The sequence below is a fragment of the Xiphophorus hellerii genome, chromosome 8, assembly GCF_003331165.1.
Source record: "Xiphophorus hellerii strain 12219 chromosome 8, Xiphophorus_hellerii-4.1, whole genome shotgun sequence".
Taxonomy (NCBI): Eukaryota; Metazoa; Chordata; class Actinopteri; order Cyprinodontiformes; family Poeciliidae; genus Xiphophorus; species Xiphophorus hellerii.
The window spans coordinates 27,345,588-27,368,016 of NC_045679.1; the positions used below are offsets into that span (position 1 = coordinate 27,345,588).

The window sequence follows — 22,429 nt, forward strand, 5'->3', positions numbered from 1 at the left end:
GATTCCCTTCAGAAAACTTTTCCAGCTTAACTGAGGAAAATACATCTTGATAGTAGCAGGTGGCAAACCTTCAGACCTACATGAATTTCTTGTGGCCTAGATTCAACAAGGTGGTGAAAATACCTAAGACAGTTTGTAGCACCACGGGGGGCCACACGGTACGGCTCTAGCTCCATTTCTCTTCACTTTACACATATCTGACTTTCAGTTTCACTCTGGGTCTTGACATGTCCAGAAGCACTCAGATGACACTGTCATTCTGGCATGTATCAAATCTGGAACAAACTTCCAGAAAACTGCAAAACAGCTGAAACACTGAGTTCCTTTAAACCAAGACCAAAAATAAGAACATTGACCAACATGTTTGATGTGAATTGTTGTTTTTTTATCATGGCACTTGACAAAATGTAATGTCTATTACGGGTTTTCATAAGTGTTGACTATATGACGCGTTTATGATTATGTTTTCACAATGTAAAGCACTTTGAGCTGCTGTGTTTCTGAAATGTGCTATATAAATAGACTTGATTGAACCCATTAACAAATAACCTGGATGATTTTATTGCAATGCTAGTTGGACATTGCACATCTGTTACTTTCCAGTATGTGACTTTATTTTGTGCTTGCTTACTTATTTATTTTTCACTAGTTAGACAAAAGAATTTTTCTGCAAGGATCAATAAAGTAATATTGAATCAATGAAACTCAAAATTATTTTGAAATTACGGTAAAAAAGTGATTCAAAAATAATAGTCATCAAACTTTTGTAAGTTTTACTAACATTTTTCTAGCAAAGGTTAGTAATGAGTCTAGGAAACCCATTGTAGTTGTTTCTTGTATTTAATAACAAAAAATTTAAAAAGTGAGAAAAGGCCAAAAAAAACACACACAATGCGTTAATATTTATACATTTTGAAATACAAACTACTCATCAATACAACTGTGACAAGAATCCATTAGGCTAGACTTGCATAAAGCAGGAAAAACATAGCAAATCTTACATTTCATGTACACTGTTGTCTTTTTAATATAATAACACTCAAATTCCAATTTATTGTGAAATTTGACAAAAATATGTATCTTTTATGAAGGCCTTGATTCTCAGCATAGATATATACATATATATATATATATATATATGCTCTTCTGCATCTACAGATAGCTCATTATTAAAGGGTTTAGTGTCATCACCATCATTGATTCACTCAGCTCGTTTTGTAGAAAAAATGCCTTTGAGATGAATACCTGCAGCAGTACTGGAACAGAGGCTGTTTGGAAGTCAGAAATCATCAAATAGGTCTTCAGCTTCTGAAGTTCCTGCTGAAGCTGCTTTCGTAGCATCTACAGAGCGTTGGGGAGTCTGCAGCTGATTGGATGCTGCGGAGGAGTCCGCCCTGTTCAGTACACACACGCCCACGCGTGCAGAAAGAGAGAGAGGGGGAGAGAAGATGAGTGGGCTATTGAATCTGGTCTACAGGAGAGAGAAGTTTGTCATGTGGCCAATCAGGTCAAAGACAAGGCACAGCCTTTCAAACTGTATGTACTGTAGGTGGGAGGGCTGGTGTGTGAATGGTCTTAAGACCATTTGAACTTGACGTAGCTGCGTTTCCATTGACCATATATCAAAAATAAATCTGCTTAATGAAAATATGTCAAGTTTGAAAAAAAGCTCATTTTTTTTAACAAAAAAAAATCAGTTGTTTCTTTTTGCCATATCAAAATTGGGTTATTTCACAAAATTGCAATGGAAACACTTTTTATGCATCACATGAGTCACGTGAACAATAACCATATGTTCCTATAGGTGTAAACCACTAAGAACAAGACGATAGGAAGTAGTTGAAGGATCACGGCACAGAATGCTTTTTAATGACTTTTCGCGTGAACAAGCTTATTCACATGTAATTTTAATTGCGTTTCTTATTTAATAGAAACACCGCAATTGCAAAATTGTGTTTTTTTGAGATTAGCGCAATACTGACAAAGTTTTATGCACATTTGTAAAAAAAAAAAAAAAGAAAAAGAAAAAAAATGCAGCTATTGTCAATATGTTAGTAACTTCCCTTAAAATGGTCTGGGGCAGGAACTTGATTCTGTGTGAAGCAGTCGCATCCAAAGCTAAGAGCCAAACAAGAAAAACTGAGAATCTGGAGTCAACTAAGCCTTCTTAAACCTCGCAACTCTTCTCACCTTCCTGAACCTAAGAACCAACCTGAGGACTGAATACAATCCATCATCAGCCTCATACCTTTTTTTCCCCTCCAAGCTCGCTGTAATGACAAAAAGTTGAACATGAGAAGAAAAGTACAGCGTGAGAGAGAGGGAAAGAGGCCCAGAGGTAGTTTAAAATCATTACCAACTGTATTTCGGGCACTGCTGGAACCAGTTAAGAACAAACAACAGAAGTGTTTCAGTGGAGAGGGAAGTCTTTGCATGCTGCAGAAGACGACCATGAAGGGGGGCATGACTAGAGGATTTTTTCTTTTATCCCCAAAGGGGGGAGGTTAAAATCGGGTGGTGAGTGTGCAAGAGCCCCCACAGAGAGCTGATCTGAGGAAGAGTCAGAGCAGTAGGACGTACAGTACCATAACAACAAGTTTGTTGGCAACCGAGAAGCTAAACTGAGCTTTAGTTTTGACTTAAGGAGAATTTGTTCTGCACAGGAAGAACCATAGTCAGCTTTTGCTGATGTACGCAATATTGCCAAAAGCATAGATTTACATTATACACATAAAACTTCCATTCTTAACCTCCTGAACCCCAGACCTTTTCTTTTTTGAAGAGTTCTACAAGAAAATGACATTCCTAAAAAGAATTGCTTCCATTTTCCAAACTAAAATGGTAAATGGACTGACCTGATATAGAGCTTTTCCAATCCTTTTGATCACTCAAAGTGCTATAAACTAGAGTCACATTTACCCTTTGCTCTCACAAACACACAAACATTTACACACCGATACGCAGATCGGAAGGCAACTTGGGGTTAAGTGTCATGCCCAGGGGCACATTGACATGTGACAAGAGGAAGCTGAAATCAAACCTACAACCTTCCGATCACAAAACGACTACTCTACCCACAGAGTCACAGTCGCCCCAACCCAGGGATTATTTCAATTGTTCTGGTATCGCAATAAAGAGAAGAACTTCAAGAATACCCCAAAGTAATAAAAACCATGTTACTCAAAGAGCAAATTAACTATGGCAAACCACAGAAAGAAATCAATTTCCACCTACAAAAAAGCACTTTGTAATTCTTTTGAAGGAATGTATATGAAATTCAAATCATGTAGCAAGCCATAGTATACAATCTGACAACTAACTGCACAAAAATGAATGAAAACAGGCAGAGAATTATGGTTTTAAAGACATATTATTCGATTAAAAAAAAGAGCTTAGCAAAACAGATTACAGAAATTTGATAATTCTGGTCATCAAATTTTAGAATCAGCATACACTCGTAGGTTAGTTCTATAATCCACTCTGTTTATCCTCTACAATACATCCTCCCTGTTGGTCAAACCATCACTCATCACAGGATCTGTTTTCAGTCTTATGCAGATGACACTCAGCTCTACATCAAAACTCTCTTTAGATTCTTACTCATTACTTTCCACTCTCACGAGTTGTCTTCAGTAAGTAAACGCCCTGTGGGAACGCCGATCTACTCCAACTAGGCATCAAAACCAAAAGCTATTCTAGGTTGGTGCCCAACATCAGATTCTGCTGCCTATTTCCATACAACCTTCTCTGGCCACAACATTCCTCTTTCTTCTATAATCACTCTTTTTGGTGTATGATCATCTTGCATTCAAAGCTCCAAGACCATCTCCTTTCACCCCAAGAACATATTCAAACTCAGTTTATTACTCTGGGTTACCCATACGCTTCATCAGATCCTGACAAAGCAAAGAAAACAAGATCTTATCACTCCAACTCTGAAATACCTCCACAGGATCCCCATCTCACTCCATGTCGGATACAAGATTTCCCCCCCAATTCATCCATGGCTCCATACTACCTCAAATAACTGTCTACCCTCCAAACAATCTGAGGAAACCACAAACTCCTAATAAGTTACAGGAAAGGACTGAAAACCTTCCTTTTCAAGAGATTTTAGAGTGTTAAATGTGTTTCATTGTCGTTTTTCATTCTTTTATATTTTCTAGACATCTATATTGTAGCACTTCAAGATTGCAAAATGTAAAGTGCTGTACAAATTCATTATCATCACAGCAATCAAATTATTAATAGTAGTTTCGCTGGAATCCCAATCTGAATAAAAAAAGTCCTCCTCCTCTGAGGAAGAGTCGACAGGACACAGACGAGCTCTGCTGCCAGCCGCCAACATATCCAGCAACTCCTAAGCATGAAAAGCTTCTTGTTCTAGCACGCCATTATTCTCTCAACATGTAAAAAATTACAAAAAGAGTTGAAATACTGTAAAATAACATCTCTGCGTAAAAACGTTCAATAATCGTGTCAGACATAGTAAATTGCACACAGGGCAGTTTCTCAAGAGCAATTTGGATGATTAACACGTCCATTAAACAGTCGAGGGCCAATAGATTTGGAGGTAGAGTGACGCAGGATCAATAGACTACAGGAGTCGAGTGGAAATCTGTACTCTCTCATGTATTATGACCATACAGCAAAGGTTATATGTCAGTTATGGTTATGGTTTCATCAAGGTAGGTTATTTTTTCCGTCTTCTTGGCCGCTGGTTCAGTGCATGTAGAGCAGTGATACTCCTTTGGAAAGATGAGAGTTTGGAGTTTTTTTGAAAGGTTGTTTGTGTACTTTGTGTTTGTCAGGTGTGTCTTTTTACATCTTTTCTTCCCATTTAGCTGCTTCAAGTTGGAATTGGGTTGTTTTAAAATGTTTTGATCCTTTACAAGAGACTCACCTCGTTCAGTGGATAGGAAATAATGGTTTATATATACATAGTGTCTGCCTTGAGATTAATTTTGCATCCTTTCACAGTACCATGTTGAAACTCACCGAGCGACTCATTCTTTCACAAATGTTTGTGAACGCAGTTTGCATGTCTAGGTGCTGGATTTTATACACCTGTGTCCGTGGGACATCTGGATTTAACTATCTGCATGAGCGATCCAATACACTGGAGTATGTCAGGTAAAGCAGCACAAGATCAAAACAATATATCGGCATCCAGTTGAAGATGCAGTTTATTTGACCATAATGGATAGAGAATTCATAATGATTTATAATACAGTAAATCTGGGAGAAATGCAGTGTTGATGATGTGAAAACATATTTTTTGTGTTGTGCTCACAGCGGCTTTGTTTTCAATTTGAATAGATTTTCTTTGAACAGAGCTTTGTTCATTTCTGTCCCCTGAGGTCTTTTTCCTGACTTACAATGAAAAGATGAAAATGTTGTTTGATGAACATTGTTGTTTTATTGTGTTTTCTGCTAGTGACCAAGTTCAACAAAAACAATACCATTGTGAGTCAAACTGTTTGGATGAGTTTATGTTTGATCCCCCCACCCCCAAAAAACCGAAAAACTGTTAACTGACGATGCTCAAAACATGTTTGCAGTTTTGATGTGGGTGCTTTGGGAACAACAAAAGTATTTATGTTTGTGGAAATTTAATCTCTGATTAAACAGCAATGATGGACAAATACTCCCTTACTATTGATGATGCTGAAGATTGATATAAAGTCTAAATCCCAGAGACAAAAGAAAAACTGCATAAAGCACGCAAGTAACCCGACACAAGATTGGAACTTTGTGTACAACTCTAAAAGCTTTATTAGGCTGGATAACTACAAAAGTGAAGGTCCTGTTCAAAACTGCACAAAAAGCTGCCAAAATTTAACAAGGACTGTTTTGATGTGTATTTGATAGAGTATAAGATTTTAAGGGTCATGAATCCATGTTCTGCATCCCAGTAATGTACGTATATCGGTAATTGAATGGACTCTCCCCCATCCTTAACCACTCAACCTAATATAGACATAACAAACTGAGACAATAAGGCTCACCAAAAGTGATAGGAAGATTGTGAAAAAAACCCCAACAAGAATAGGGAAAATCTGGCTTAATTAACCACAAACACACCCACTATGAAGGCCACCACCAAAGTTTGCCAGCTATGATTTGTCTTGTTGAGAAGTAAAGCAATTGTTCTTTATTGCTGTGGTTTCTCAGTTCATTCCTTTGGGGGTTTTTTCTCCTTTTATTCTCTAGGTGCAGAAGCAAATATCCAAGTGTTTTTTCTTTATCCTTTTTTCTCTCCTTTCTTATCTACTCCTTATTTCTCACAGTTGGTTTTATTACCCTCTCTTTTGTATCTTCATTGCATTTGAAATCCCAAAGCAATTTTTAGTTCAGTTTGTTTTTATACATCTCTTGCAGTAGTATCAAGATGGGTTCCACTCTGCTTATTAAGGCAAATACAATGTTTGGACTATTAAAATAGTCAGTTGTAAGTATTTTTAGAGGGGGTCTCACGTATTCACAGATTTTAGCAGGCCACTGTGCTCCCTGACCCCCATAAATACTGCAGGTCAATGATTTTACAAAAACATCAGGATATGATATGATGGTGTGCGAGAGGTTGTTAGCAGATTTAACCATGTAAAATTTGAAATAATGAACAAACAAAGCTAACAAGTGTTCTTTTCATTATGCTTACCTTTTTATGAACTGAGTTTTGACTGGAGTACACTCAGAAGGAACTTGGTGTTATCATCCTTTAACAGCAACCATTGAAGATTTCCATTAAAGATTATTATTCAAAAATTATAATTTCCTAGCTTGTTGTGAGCAGAACACACACCCCGCAGTTTATCCCTCCTCAGATGAAAATGAAGAAGTTATGTTTCTAACAATGTACAGATTCTCCCTTCTGCCTTGGTTTAGTCCTTGTTAACACGCCATTTAGCTTTAAGTGTTTGTGTACTTAAAGGAAAGTTTTCCCACGAAAAGCAGCTAACAGAAAATCACAGTAAAACACTGGCTGTCCTTGAAACATGTACTGGTTCTGCAAGTGATCAAATATGGCTCCCAGTAATCATGGATAATCACTACAAGACACAGTGGTACTAGTGCCTCACTGCGGGTTTGATTTTTGCTTTTAACTAGCCTGGGCACAATTTACGGTTTGAATGGAAAATGTGCATTACTCTGACAGAACATGAAATATAGCTGAAAATGAAATCTTACTTACCCCCACTATTCTAAATTGAATCCAACATGTTGATGTGCAAACATAGTTTTTGTGACAAGGCTTTTTTTAACAAAAACCAGACAGAGTGAGAAGAGAGAAGGCATGAAACAAAGAACTGAACCCTAAAAATAAACCGTTTCTATAGTAACTTTCATTAAGGCAGCCATATTGGATTTTGTCATCTGGATTAATAAAACACAACAACAATAATAATAATAATAATAATAATAATAAAACATTTTACTCTTGGAATTCCAGTTTTCTATGGAGCTTCATATTATTTTTTCCAAATTCAAAATTTGAACATTTCAACTTCTGAGTAAGAGTGGAACACACTTAAACTGCACCCTTTAGTGAAAAGTGCAATGCCAAAAACCATTTTAGCTTTAACTTTGATATGAAAAATTGCTGAAGTCTGATTTTTTTTAAAAATGTATTTATTTTTTGTAGATGGAAGACTTAATATTAATTATGGGTACTTGTTATAAAAATGTTTGAGAAGCACCAGCTTAGAGGATGCAGGATGCCAACTAAATTCAATAACAAATTTTTAAACTTCAACCAGATGTTAAATTCAATCGACAATTGCCCAATAGACTAATGGTGATGTTCCAGACAGCTAACGCAGCCTAATGATGGAGATAACTGAGTGTGAACTGCTGACCGCTCTACTGGACAGGACAATTCAGTCCTTCTGTCAAGGTGACTGAACACTGAGAAGGTGCTGAACTGTAAAAGCTTCTAGGTGAATGGGAACCTTATAATAAAGAGGAAGTTTTTTGTGATGAAGTCAACATGATGGCATGAAAATTGGAAAGTTGTGGCCAGAACTCTGAGAAACGTCAAACAAAACGCTCCGGATTGTGTTCGGCATCAACTGACTCTTCATTAAACAAAATTGTAATGCCACAGTTGTTGCAAATAATTTCCGAGATTTCGAAATGCCTTAATTACTCATCCCTCTTCTTGCTCTCATATGACTGTTCATTTCATTCCATTCTGGTTCCTTCAGCCAATAAATGTTCAGTTTCTTTTTCTTTAAATCTCCATTCCAAAATTATTTTAAAAAAATAGAAAAAGGGAACAAAAAAAGGAGAAAAGTGAAAACTGAAAGTACAACCCCTGTCCACCAACAGCCACCAGAGAGCAATGATCTGTTGTCCAGGCAACAGCAGCTGCTCACTGGCAGGCTGGGAATAGACGGCAAACGCTGGCACACAGTTTACAATCAGCTGCTCTTGGGAAAGCTTACATGCAGCGTATTCACCTATTATTTGATGAAGTAGGACTGCTATAGAGAAAGTCAGACTGAGACAAGTCTTTGGACATGTTCAATTAGAAGGTAATCCAAACAGAAGTTGGCTCATGAAGTATTTGGCCACCAAATCAGCATCTTTTTAAAGTTTTAAATGAGCAGCAACAGAGCTGGAGCACTGACACAGACACCATAGAAAAGTTACATAATTGTCTCATTGAGGTCTGGAATTGAGATTTTAGCTTCAAGTCCGAAAAGTCATTTAGAAATCACACTTGAACAAAGATCTGGAGAAGAAGAACAAAAAACATATTACTGTAAAACAAGGCCAAGTAATTTCTATAGCCCTTTTTGCACTGCAGGGTCCGGCGGCTCCATTTGACCCAGTCCTACTGGTCCTATAGCCTTGGTTGTTTTGCATTGAGCGGGATCGTCACGTAAATCAAATTCTTGCTAAAGCTACCGAGGTGATCTCCCCAGCGATCGCAGAACATTTTCCTTCTTGGTTCTCTGTCCCGCTCTTTCTGAATGCGCTCATGAGCGAGGGAGCTAAGGGAAACATTTAACAAAAAAAAATCTCATCTGAATGTCGTCTCTGAGCTGGACTCACGGCCAGCTGAACTACCGCTGCGGCTGGTGGGATTTCCCCGCTGGAGCAACGCCAGATGCGGAAATCCCCTCGTTCACAGGCTTGCCGACTTCTGATCGGTTCAATTGAAGAAATGTTATTTACATTTACCATTAAAATCTTTGGCTTTAGAGGCGATTGTAATCCCAGTGTAGGGTAAGAATATATTATGACGTGAATTTATTGATGCATCATATTGAAATGACAGACATCGAGAAAGTCTAGTGCTCCTCTAACCCAGAGATCTGGTCTTTGTCCCGCCCCCGCAGCCAATGAACCAATCAACAGCTAACGCCAAACCGGCCCGGTCTGGCCGGCCCGATAGGAACCCCAGCTCTCAGGGTTCCAGGGAGCCGGGTGGTACCGGGCTGGAAGTGCTAATGCAAAAACAATCAGCCCTGCTTTTAAGCCAGACTGGCCCGGGTCAGCCCGGGTCTGGCTGTGCAGTGCAAAAGGGGCTTATGAGAGATGTTATCCAGCTCTGAAATGTGAGATAAAATTTAATCATCTGGAAACCAAACATCTACCAAATGGTCACACTACGCCTGACATCCTGGTACCTGCAGTGAAGAATAAACTGCCCTTTAAAGAAACTAACATGTTAAAGGGGCAGTATTATGTTTTTCAGGGACATACTGCCATTTTGTAGCACAGCCAAAATGCACAGCCATTCTGTGGCTGTTGTTGTTATACATTTTTATAATGTATAATTTATAATCATTTGTATATGTTATAAAAATGACATAAATCAAAAATTACTTAAAATAAATTTACTTCCTGATTTAACTTCCTTGAAATAGGGCATCTGTCTCTTTAAATACTCCTGCTCTTTCTGAAACTCTGCCTCCAAAAATATGGTTCCTCTGTTAACCCTTTAACAGCCTTTTTACCAGCATTGCACTGAGAAGTAAGTGGTACAATGAGCTCAGCTCATACATTGTTCCACCAGGTGTTTGCTAACAGCTGCTGGCTAGTCTGAAGGAGCTGCGTGTGGGAGTCGTGGAAGAGGGCTGCTCTGTGAGGCGGAAGCTCGGGAGCTTAAAAAACTGCAGCTCTAAAGAGGATCTGCACCTTAAAGGTGGTGCTAGGTTCACTAGGGTATTGTGCACAGCTGAATGGTTGCCATGAAGATTAAATGATTTCTCAATTATGCATTAAAGAAACAAGGCAATACTATTTGTCTTCAAAAACACTGTATGTTTTTGATGAGGGAACAACATTATAATAACATGATGTAAAGCTCAAAACAGTCAATTATCCTTTAACAGGAGCACAAACACAGACGGGCACCGGTGAGGAAAACATGGAACACACACTCGTACCTTTTCTTCTGTGCCGCCTCTGGGTCCTGCTTTTTCACAACGAGCTCTGGAGGACCAAGATGGCGGAAACGACGCTTGCGACAAGGAGCAACATCGGTGATGTCGCGGAGGTTCAAAGGGCTCGGAGTAGCAGAATCTGGGGAGAGAATAATACGAGACATAAAACGTCAAAAGAAACTTTTCTTTGATTACCTACAACTTATGAGGATAAAGATTATGATTAAGCTTAGATGTTGAATCTTAGTAATGATCAGCACTATAGCACCAGCAAATGGAATAAAACCCTGATTTATTTATCTTTTTTCTTTTACAGAAACAATGCCAATTACTACAACATCAATTTAAGTCACTAGCTACACTTACCAATAACTTCTCTTCATATCTAAGAGTACTTTTCATATCTAAGAGTACTTTTCATTATCTATTTAATGAAAGAGTACTTTCATTAAATATGAAAGTACTTAATGAAGTACTTTCATTAAGTACTTCATTAAGTACTTAATGAAGTACTTCATTATATATAATGAAGTACTATAATGAAGTAAGTATAGATATGATAATATCTATATATAGATATTATATATAATATCTATATATAGATATATATATCTATAATATATATATTATAGATATATATATTATATATATATATATATATATATATATATATATATATATATATATATATATATATATAATATATATATCTATATATTATAGATATAGATATCTATAATATCTATTATAGATATCTATCTATCTATAATAGATAGATATTTATAATATCTATCTATTATAAAATAGATAGATAAATGGTATCTATTTTATAAATAAAATAGATACCATTTTATTTATCTATTTACTTTTGCCTATCCAAGGAGTGAAATTAAAGTCAGATCTGTTTTTGCTTGGAAGGCTTGACCTGGATAGAAGTCGAGCAAAAAACATAGAAAAAAAAATTTTTATTGGAAAACTTTTTTTCCCCAAAATTGGCACGTTTTCATTAAGAAAATTTATTTTCTTAATCTCAATTTGTGCAATTTTATGGTTAATGGAAATGAATCTAGTGTTGAAGTAGGTATCATGTGTCAAAGTAACATTGCTGAAAGTGGCACTCTGCCTCCACCATTTACTTTCTTCCACATGTGGTCAGGTTCTGATGCCCAGGTGTCCATTGGTGCTTTCGGCAGTGTGGGCACTGTGACTGGCACCGTGTGGCTCAGAAGCCCCATATAAAACTAACTGTGATCCCCCTATGAATTCCAATACATTCTAATCAGAAGGAGAATTAACTTCTTTAGAAGTCTGAGTTGCAGCAGTTTAGCTGTTGGATCCCCACCTACATCACTGAGTCATGGCCCCATCACCAGTGTTCCTTCCCTGACTATCGACAGAGATTAAGAACACCGTACCAGAGCTGCAGTTCTGGAGAAGCTCTGATTCATTTGCCTACTTATCACAATCTGACTCACCAATAGTTGCACTGGCAACATTTTTCTAACACAAAAACACCAGTTAGTGGTCACCTTGATTAGGATCAAACTAAATGAAAGCAAAAGGCTTTTTCCTCCTGGTTATTACTGGGAGTGAACATCAGAGTACACACACTTTTACCTACTCTGATCTGTGCTCATTTTTTCCCCTGGCAGCAGTTTCTACACAAAACAAACTTATTTTCAGACAAAACAAAACCTAACATTTCCCAACACTTCCTTTACCCCTCTCCCCCTGCTGACCATGTTAGTTAGCACCATGGCAACAGAAACAACATAAATCCAGCTAGCTTTTCCTCTTAAGATGGAGGAGGAAAGCCAACAGGGACCAGAAAGTTGCCAAAAAGTCTTGATGGATTAAAAATAAATAAATCTAACCTGGCTGTGAGGTTCTAGGAGGAAAAAAACCCAAAAATAAAACAAAAAAACTATGACACATTGGAAGTTCTCCCAACTTTTGTAAAGGCTTCCCACAGCTGTCTGAAAGGTATGATCTGCACATCGTACTCACTGGTGATGGCGCGCTACTCGTGTCCAGGACAACAGCGAGTAAAAGTCAGGAGGATAACAAATGTAATGTCAACATTAGCGGCTGCTTGTATTTAAGGCTGTGTGGGGATGTTGGTTCACAGAGGTCCAACTCGATGTATTACCTAACCTCCCAGTGACGTCATGACTGCTACAGTAATGGAGCAAAAACATTCGGCTCCAATGACAGCAGCAGCCAGAAATATCACATTGAACCAAATATTACAAATCTATGGGTTTTTCATTATGCTTCCCATGAAGGTTCTCAGTGATGTTGAAGCATATATAGTTTTTTCTATAAACACCAAAACATACATCTGCTCACTTCAGACAAAAAAAAAAGCGCAGTAAACTACAGTAGTTTTCAGAAGACCTAATTAAATGTTGACAAACCTACTTAAATTAACCAACCTGGAACTTAAAAAGACTACAGTTGGATTTTATTAACCAGGATTACCACGTTTAGATTCATCAATGCATCACATGACATTTCTTTCATACAAAAATAAAGGGAATGAAAAGGTGTGCTTAGAAACACATTAAAAACATCAATATTGCTGTGATTAAGAAATAAGGAAACCAGACTGACTCTTATCCTCTACAACAATTCATCTCCATGTGCTGCATAATGATGTTTTTAATCTGTTAGATCCAATCTTGGCAGTAGAACCGATTTAGTAGAACTGCACTCCTATTCTGTTGGGATTTTATGTAATAGACCAACAAAAACTAGTGCATAGTTGTAAGGTATAGAAAAACGGCATGTTCTTTTAAATTTTTTTTTTTACAAATAGAACTCTGAAAAAAGTGTGTGTTTGAGTCAAGATGGCAGTACAGCTGGGGAATCTATCAGCTTGCTGACTATTCTTTGAAAGAAAAGTTCAAGCTTAGGTTACGCTTACACAGAGCTGCTCTTCTGTTAAACTATAACATTTAGGTTACGATCCAGCTGCTCGTTTGTATAAAAACAGTGACTGGTGGCACTTTTTGAAACCAGGTCTCGGAGTGAAACTTTTCTGTAACACACTCCGTGGTGGTATCAAGTATTAAGCAGGTGTAAAAGCTCAGATAAGCGGCAGAACAAATGGCTCTAGGGTTTGTTCTACGCAGGCATGGGCAGGTAACAAAAACAATCGCAAATAGCGAATGTATTGTGTTGTGCTACTCAACATGTTCAGTTTAACAACTTCTGATAAGTACTATATGCATTACATGAGTACTTTGTTCATGAGCGATGGAGACAAGTTGTCCATAAATAAACTAAAATGAACAAATTGAAGCTATTGTACGACTTGTTTTTTGAGGGCAAAAGCTGTTTAAAATCTGAGCAATGTCCTTGATAACCACATAACATGAATTTGAAGTTTGTCATATTCTCCAGGAGCCCTTGTAACTCCTGCAAAATCACATTTGTGTACTTCGGAATGATAAGTATTTGATCAGCAATAATCTGACCTTCAGATGACAGATGAGAAGTTCCTGTTGATTGCTCTTCCTTCAGCTCTTCGTCAGTACTGCCTCCATATTCATCAGCCTCGCTGTTGTGATCTGCAGTTTGATCTGATTTTGCAGAATTCTTGTTTTTCTGTTCTTCAGAATTCCTACAAGAAAACAGAGTAATAAACTACTTTATTATTTATAGCTCTGTAAGATCTAGCATATCACTTTTCAAACACATGCTTCTGAGACCTTTAGTCAGAAACATGTAATCAATCCAATAATTCTTTTCTGCCTTCTTATGAATGGTCTAGATCCAAGATGGCAACACTACAAACTCCTTCTTTTGAAATAATTACAGGACATAAAATAAAACATAAAACAGTTTTTTATTTTTTTATTTTATTGTTTTGAATAGGGTCGTAAAAACGTACGTTAAAAAACATGAAATAACAGAAACTGGAGAGAATGTGTATCTATGATAATGTCTTCGATTTTCAGTCAGTAGTTTCTCCCGTTTTTTAAGTATATAAATTATGGCATATATGTTATGAAAATATAATCAACGCATATGAGGAAAAACTCCAAATGAATCATTTGCGTTACAAAAAAAATCTTTGTTCTTTTTTAAAATAAAACATTTTCTCACTTATTTCTTTTAAGAAACTTTAAGGGGTTTAAAAATAAGTCTGAGTAAAAGCATTGTTTATTTTTCTTGGTTGTTGCTCCAAAGAAAATATTTCTGGAGGTCTAGATGTGAGTTTCATCCAAAAGACTGAGTGTCTGAGCATGCAGAGCTAATGGAAAGCCTGGTTAATGACACCCTGGCACCTTCTTTCCTGCAGCTTTGTCAAAGCTTCCTGCAGACTGCGAATCTTTGTTTTCTTCTCATTGAGGAGCAGGACGAACCGAGAGTACAGCTCTGCCTTCAGGGTCTCTACACCTTCAGCGTAGTGCTTCAGCCTGAAACATACACCGACATAGGTCACATATGCATCAGCATGGAGCAGCAACCTAACACTACTGCTATCCATCTGTGATGGATGACACAGACAAAGGGCACAGAGGAATTTCACCTTAGAGAAAGACAGGTTAGTTAGATTTTTATAAGTTTTCTGTGCTACTTAAGCAGTAGTGATATATTTTCAACCTTACTAATGAAAGCACATAAAATATTAGAGAAGTGTGGACATTCAATTATTGTGTCATTGTAATGTCAAGTTGTTCAATAGTAGTAAAACAGTCTTAGTGCATGGTTTGCAGATTTATAAGAAGTAGTTGCCATGCCCCAAGATTATCAACACAACATTTGACTTGAGAATTAAAGTCTCAAGTCAAAGTGAAACCAAAATAAAAATAGCAATACATTGCTTGTGAAAATGGGATGTTGGCAAAGGAAAGCAAAAGTTCATTGGTTATAACTGTAGATGTGAAGAATAAGACCGCTATTTTGTGTCATTCTTTAAGACATGGGTAAATCTACTTGGAAATACAGTATATTACAATAATGATCTGGTGCATTAGCTAATACGCATGCTAATGCAGCTTTCAGACTTTTAGTTTCCAAACTCTTAATCCAAACATATGGAGTAGGATCAGGTTTAAGCCGTCTAACCTCTCCGTACAGATTCAAATAGGTTTTGTTGCCAACAATGAATCATATTTTCCAACACTGATCATGAGCTTTAAATGAAAAAAGACATGACCAAAGCTGAAACATTGACAGGTCAATGCTGTGTTGCCAAAGAAGCGTGTTCTCTTTAAACATTTTGAAGAACAGCTTCGGATACAGACCAAGTGAATGTTAAACAACAACACATGGTCATGAACACCATGACAGTCATCATGAAAGAGCTTAATTTTTTTTTTTAAATGCTTTCAAATTTTAAAAGTTTGTTGATGTTTTCTTGGGTTCTACTTATGCTAATTTGGAATTTATCCAACATGCCTGCCAACTTCAGCCTTCCAGGAGCAGAACTTATCTGTCTTTATATGCGCCAAGTGTGTGTTTACTTTTCAGTGATGTATTGGTGTTCCTGTATCAGCCTCTGGTTCTCCTCCTTCAGTTTGTGGTTATGTTGCTGCAGTTTGTTTCCTTGCTGCAGTGTGTGTATCAGCACCGCTCTCACCGCCTCAGCTGGCTCCTCGACAGCATCCAGCAAGACAGAGCCAAGTTTGAACTGAGGGAGACAAATTTCACACTACTTAGTTTATTTTGTTTGTAAGGAAGTCAATAAGTCTCATTTCCATTCACAAATATCAGTTTTTAAATAAATGAGTAGCAGATTAAATTCAAACGATGACATTTTCATTTTATAACATTCAAAACGTGCCAATACGTAGCTAAAGATTCCTTTAAATCATGCCAAAACATCAATTATTTTGACATCCCTGATCAGGATTAGTACTCCAGAATATTGGGGTGGAAAAAAATTCACAAGTTTTAATAACCCTGAAATATATGTTGCGGCGTGAAAAAAATACAGGGATTTTCAACAGATGACTTGAATAACACATTAAGTCTGCCGTCTTGTTGACAAGTAACATTCATTGATCATGAAACCTTTTCTCAATGTTACAAGTGTAGCTTTTGTCACTGCAAAACACTCAAAAATGTAGCGATGGCTAGATTTTAGTAGATATTGTGATGACAATATCAGTGGCTTATGCTTATTTAGTTCTTTCCTCCTTCAGTGCTTCCATCACTCTGTGACCTTTAGCATTTTGGGAAATATCATTTGTATCCACTGTAAGCATCTGCTGGTGTGAGACCAGATATTACATTAACATGAAAAATGCAAATTCATAACAATTTGAATATATTAACCAACAATTATTGCATTCCAAACAAACCTTTGTGATATAAATAATGCATATACTGATATTGCGATGACAATTTAGCCACAATATATTTTTCTGACCCAATTAGCATCACAATATCCAGCAATAACATTGCAAATATATAATTTGCTGCTATATTGCAGCCCTAGTTGTTTAAAGCAGAAATTCTTACTTTGGAAATACAGAGTTTTTACAGAGATTTCTATGCTTGTTACATAAAAGTGACTGTAATATCAAATGCAAGAGAACAACTCAAAGTAGACATTACATAAACTTTAGGGTCAATCAAATTATTTTAAAGGACAAAGAATATTTGAAGGTGAAGCTCATAACTTTTAATTTTTAGGGGTTAGAAAGCTGCCTGTCCCTCCACATCACAAATGACTGAGAAGAGAAAATAAAGAAAGAGTAAGTGCCAAGAATGAAGGAAGGGAGGCCAGAATGGTATTTTACCAAAGTACTCCTCTGAAGGAAAGTCCTCACACTACTTGCATATCTTAAAGACACATGAGAGACCGTCTTTTTTTGTTTGTGTATGTATTTTAGAGGAAGGAAAATCTCATCTGACTATAAACTTCTGCTAAACTGTCAGTTTGATTGTTTCTGCAAACAATGATTCATTTCTTCCTTTGCGGCAACACATTTCCATTCTGTCACAACAAGGACTTTTTGCAGTTTCAGCATAAAGGAGGACGTATACACAGCTGACATTTAAACAGGATTCATTCAGAGAATTGTGAAAATGTTTTACAAACTAATACTTATGTACAGGATTTGATGAGCAGAGCAACTCTAGTAATTAATAAGTTTTATTTATATTTGTTGAGGGAAGAAAATAATACTAAAGTAAGACTATTGAAAATTATGTCAAATAATTTGTTTTTCAGTCACAAAATAAGACATTACGTTAACCTGTCAAATAGATTTCCTGTTAAGGCTGCACTATGTAATTTTGTTAAACTTGTCTTTATTTGTGAATACACAACATGCTTAAAAAGTAAGCATCGCTCACGGATATGCCCTTCTGCATTTTCTCATATGTCAGAGTCACAGTGCAGCTACTGGTGGGTGGGTGTGGCTTCAGGGTGAAGCAGTAGGAGGTAGAGGGTTCTGGCTCTGTTAGAGCCTGCTGGAGGTCCTGGATGTACTTCTCCTTCGCCATCTCCAGTTCCTCTGCCTCTTCATTCACCACCGCCTCACTCACTGCACACATACAAAACACATACCAATGTTAGTGGTATAAAATGGTTATCTGCATATAAAATGCTTTGCTTTGTATAACCTTCCTTCATACAGTCAGACAATAAGTGCACCCCACGATTCAGCAGCCTGTAGATCAGTCTTTAACAGCCATGGTACTCAGTTATTGCTTTCTGTATGACTTTATGTATGAAGAATTTTGGCTCACTCTTCTTTGCAGTGTTGTTTCAGTATATTGAGGTTTGCACACATTAATTCCTGCACAGCTCCCTTAAGGTTCCTACCACAGCATTTCAATAAAGCTCAAGTCTGGATTTACTCTGTGATTTTACAACACCTTTATTCCTTCTTTTTGACATTCTGCTGCAGACTGGCTACTGGGGGTGGGATTGTTATCCTGATCATAACTCAGCTTCTGCCAACATTCAGCTTCTGGATAGTTAGCTCCACAATTAACTAGAGCATTTTATAATAAATGCATTCTTGACAAACACGCTGTTGTGCATTATAGTAATGCATCGTTATGATGGTTTCATCTGCCAGAGGAAATAGTCAAAGAAAACTTGAATTTCATTTAGATGCAACATTGTACATCGAGCTGCTTATTGTTTTGAAGAGAAAGGCTTTCTCCTGGCAATCCTTCCCAACATGCCATAATTCTTCAGACTTGTTCCTATTTCAGGGTGAAGAACATTTAACATGCTAAGAGAGGCCTGAAGAATCAGTTAGCATTGTATTAACACACACATTTATGCTCAAGACCGACAAGCTGCCAACAATTCTTTTTATAGAGCTTTTCACACCACTAATGGTCAATTATTAGTGCTTTAAATAGCAGAACGAGGAACCTATGATTCCTTTCATTTATTGTTGCTACACCAACTCCAATCGTTTACTTTGTTTTTATTGGCACAGAAAACTTAGTCATCCGAGATTTCTAGAGCTGGTAAAGTTAATGAAAATACATTAAATCATGTCTTAAAGGCTAATAAACCTTTAAGACTGGAGGAGACTTGACTAGCACCTGTTAAACCACCAGGACTGACATGATCTTTACAAGAACCTCCAGGAAGTCACTGGGAATCCCTTACAACTGATCCTCCAATTTTTATCGATGGAGGCAATGATGTTCAAGACAAACACAGGTGAAGTGGGAATAGTGTGTACAGTTAAACAACTTAAGCAAAATATCTGTTGTTTAACATCTTCAATGAATTATGACGAAGGATGACTTTTACCCTTTCCTCTCCATGCCTTCTGTCCATCTGTCAAAAGCAACTTGAAGCCGAAGCCTAAGCCCCGCCCCTCCCAGTCCACTCTTAGAAAGTAGGAAAAGTCAGCCTGAGAGGAGAGGTGGATTTCACGCACTGATGTGTTCATCCCTGAAGAAACACAAAGAAATACATGAAGAGGTCAACCTACAGAGTAGTACTCTGATGCAGCTTGTTGTAAACAACAAGTAGGTGTTCCAACTTTTTAACTATTAATTTAGGAAATAAGCAAATAAATAAATACAATTAGAACCTCCAAAACTGCCCTAATACTGACTGCCCAGCTACAAAATTCTAAATCATATTTTAAGCATGAATAAATTTTCCACAATATATTTTTTTATAATTATTAATATTTTGCTATGTTTATTTTCACATATGGTAGGAATATCACTTGCCGTCACTGGGAGAATTTTAGGTTTTTCTCTCTTCTCAAAAGCCATCAACATGGATGTGGAATAATAGTAGTTAGTGATCAACAAGATCCTGTTACCTGTAAAGCCGGATGAGACTGAATGACATGCAGACAATATCTTTACTGAATCATTCCGCAAAATGTTGCCTCATGTGTCCATACATCTATTCTTCCTGAGAAGTCTCCAATTTTATGCATTTTCTTAAAAAATAAAACAACAACACAAAAACACAGCAATAATTACTGTTGAATTTGCCATTACAATAGTAGCCTACCATCATCCCTGTCTGTATAGCGGCACAAGTTTTAGATTTGCTGTCTTACAACAATTTTGCAGTAACTTTTTTTCTGAAAACACTTTATTCTTCATTTTCATCCAGACAGTGTAAAAACAAGCTCATGATGGTTATAAGAAGAATACAGTTATTCATCTGAGCTAAAAATAAAAAATAAAAAAATGAACAGGAGCGCATGCATGGTCCAAGTGGCACTTATACATGGACTTAGAGAAGTATGTCCAGCCTTTTTAGCTTTTTCAGGTCATGAAAAGAAGCTGCACCTTCGAACTATTTTGTCCCATCATTCTGCATCCAAGTAATACTGAAAGAAAGGGGATGGAGGGAATATTCTGTCAGAGTCTTTAGCTGCAAAACCGTATAAATAAAATGCAATGAGTGTTTTTGTCCAAGACAATTTCACCTTACTGTTTTTGATCTTTTTTTTTTTTTACTATTACTGCAGGTATTTGACTGTGCAATAAGAGATTAAAATACAAGCAAAATAAGAAAAAAAAATCTGCCAGTAAAAAGTGACTGCAATTACAAGCATTGCCTAGATACAACATTCTTCTGGCAAAAAATATTTTCTGTTGGAAACTATAAGATGCAACTTATTATAATGAAGACAGCTGGAGAAAACCAACATAATGCTTTTCAATGTCATATTACAAATCTGCTCATTAGCGAATGACGCCATGACATATATATCAACGTGTCTGGTGAATTCCAGAATTCCAGAATAAAATGTACTTTATTTTAGATGCAGTGAAAAACCACAGTCTACCCTCCCAATATGGCGGCGTCTTTGACGTACAAAAGTGTGTGTTGTTATTCTTCTGCCTATTAATTGTTCCAGTTGAAAACCAAAATAACGGTAAAGCCTTCTGATACATAAAGTGTTATAACTGAAAGATGACTTAATTAATATCCAGCCGGTACGATAGTAAGCTGCAGAAACGTAGGTGTTAGCAGTTAGCTGGTCAGAGCTAACAGATGGTGGAGCTGTTTGTAAACACAGAGCGGCTCGCGCTAACAAGTCAACAGAAGCGCGAGGAAAAGCTCGTTACTTCTTCGAAAACAACACATTAGCTCTTATCTTACCTCAATAGGAACAGTAATGGTCTGGCGGCTGAGTTTAGAAGAAAACCGGATGTTTCACTTGTTTGAAACAACCGCTGACTGAAAACATGAAGCCAGTGTCACTAGAAGCCACACAAGGCTAGGCTTATATCACGTCATCAATAAGCGACAATACGGAATAACGTCATATACGTTTTTCAGTGTGAAAAAATGTAGACGAAAGAAAAAAGGCATTTTAATGGACTAGCAACATCTTGGACAAGATCCCTGTGATAATCATCCGGGTTCTCCACTTTATGAACTGCTGACATTCATACTGTCATGATGTTATGTTGTTGAAGACCGAATCAACATCGGGCCAAACCCTGCTAATGGAGCCACACTAGTCAGGATCTTTGACTATATTTTGGTTATTTGTCTAAATGTTTTTCTCGTCCATTTATGATAGGACCACTGCTCTTCCTGGGTGCTATGATTTGGGCACCAAGAGCTTTATCAGGAGTCAGCATGAAAGCAAGACAAGGCAGCTTTATTTATTTCATTTCAGCCAAAGGCTTATTTCTTAGTGCTAGTACATAAAGATTAAAACAACACACAATGTATGCAGTTACACATCAAAACGGGTAACATAATAATAACTCAGCAGCTCTGCTCTTTGTCTGCGCCTGTACCTGGCTGTATTTAACTAACCTGTTCTTTATATAGCCCTGTGATGGGCTGTCCACCTGGTCAGGGTGTCTGACCGCTGGAGGAACCAGCCCCACCACCAGCCTGCAAGGAAAATCAGGTATAGACAATTATTGAATGTGCTCTCTAGTTCAGCTTCTGAGGTTTCGTCCAGTTTCAGCATGCTGCCATTGGTTGGAAAAACCTACCTTGATTTTCCTTTCAAGGTTTGTCATCAAATTTTTCTTTGTTTTCCAGGCAAAGTTCTAGAAATTTCTCATCTCTGAGATTCGTTGAGGGATTTTCCATTGGCAGCAGATAAACAGTTGTCATGGAATGGTAAGTTGTTTCTCTGCCACTGGCACATTGAGCAGCATTGATTAGCAGCACTAAGACCCTCCTCCTGGCTCTGATTGGTTGTTTTTGGTCAGATGCAATAGTAGCCGTCTAATATTATGTCGTCACAACATGGTGACAGTTTTAACAAATATGGAAAAAACATATTTTGTAAAAGTTACATACTGCAGCTTTAAGAAGTGTGCGTGTGAATGAGGGAGACACATGGAGTGGACAGAGTGATTTGTGACAGGATGGTTGTAAAAGTGAAGCACATAGCAAGACTGAAAAAGGATGTTGAATATCGTCACCTTCCTTAAAATAATGGACTACCTCATTCTTTGGCAAAAACGTTGTTTTTTTTTGTTTCTTTTTTGCCCAAATCATCTTTTGGCAAAAAAAACAAAAAAAACAACCAAAAAAACGTGATAATTCTTTTTTTTTTTTTTTTGCCAAACCACTTTTGGCATACAATGACTTAGAC

At 37.2% G+C, this 22,429-nt stretch overlaps 1 protein-coding gene across 3 annotated transcripts; it reads right to left on the reverse strand.

Moving 5' to 3' along the window:
• Positions 1-821: 821 nt before the first annotated feature.
• xrcc4 (X-ray repair complementing defective repair in Chinese hamster cells 4) lies at positions 822-21,095 on the reverse strand. 3 transcript variants are annotated; one of them, XM_032570482.1, is made up of 9 exons: positions 20,965-21,094; positions 19,569-19,663; positions 19,138-19,281; positions 17,712-17,902; positions 15,872-16,038; positions 14,690-14,821; positions 13,877-14,022; positions 10,401-10,536; positions 822-1,394 (listed from the first exon to the last, which is right to left on the reverse strand). In XM_032570482.1, exons 3-9 carry the CDS (start codon positions 19,277-19,279, stop codon positions 1,280-1,282), a joined length of 1,029 nt encoding a protein of 342 aa, XP_032426373.1. In that variant the 5' UTR covers positions 19,280-19,281; positions 19,569-19,663; positions 20,965-21,094; the 3' UTR covers positions 822-1,279. The 3 variants fall into 3 exon arrangements, with proteins under 3 accessions (XP_032426373.1, XP_032426372.1, XP_032426374.1); XM_032570481.1 differs by lacking the exon at positions 19,569-19,663 and having other exon boundaries at positions 20,965-21,095; XM_032570483.1 differs by lacking the exons at positions 19,569-19,663; positions 20,965-21,094 and adding an exon at positions 20,785-20,953.
• Positions 21,096-22,429: the final 1,334 nt, after the last annotated feature.

What these genes read in the sequence shown, in the direction of transcription:
- xrcc4 (XM_032570481.1), bottom strand. Translation starts at nt 19,279, where the DNA reads ATGAACACATCAGTGCGTGAAATCCACCTCTCCTCTCAGGCTGACTTT. An exon ending in AAATGCAGAAGGGCATATCC is followed by an intron (nt 16,039 to 17,711) that starts GTGAGCGATGCT and finishes TGTCTCCCTCAG; the next exon opens with TTCAAACTTGGCTCTGTCTT. An exon ending in TTCTCATCTGTCATCTGAAG is followed by an intron (nt 10,537 to 13,876) that starts GTCAGATTATTG and finishes TTCTCTCCCCAG; the next exon opens with ATTCTGCTACTCCGAGCCCT.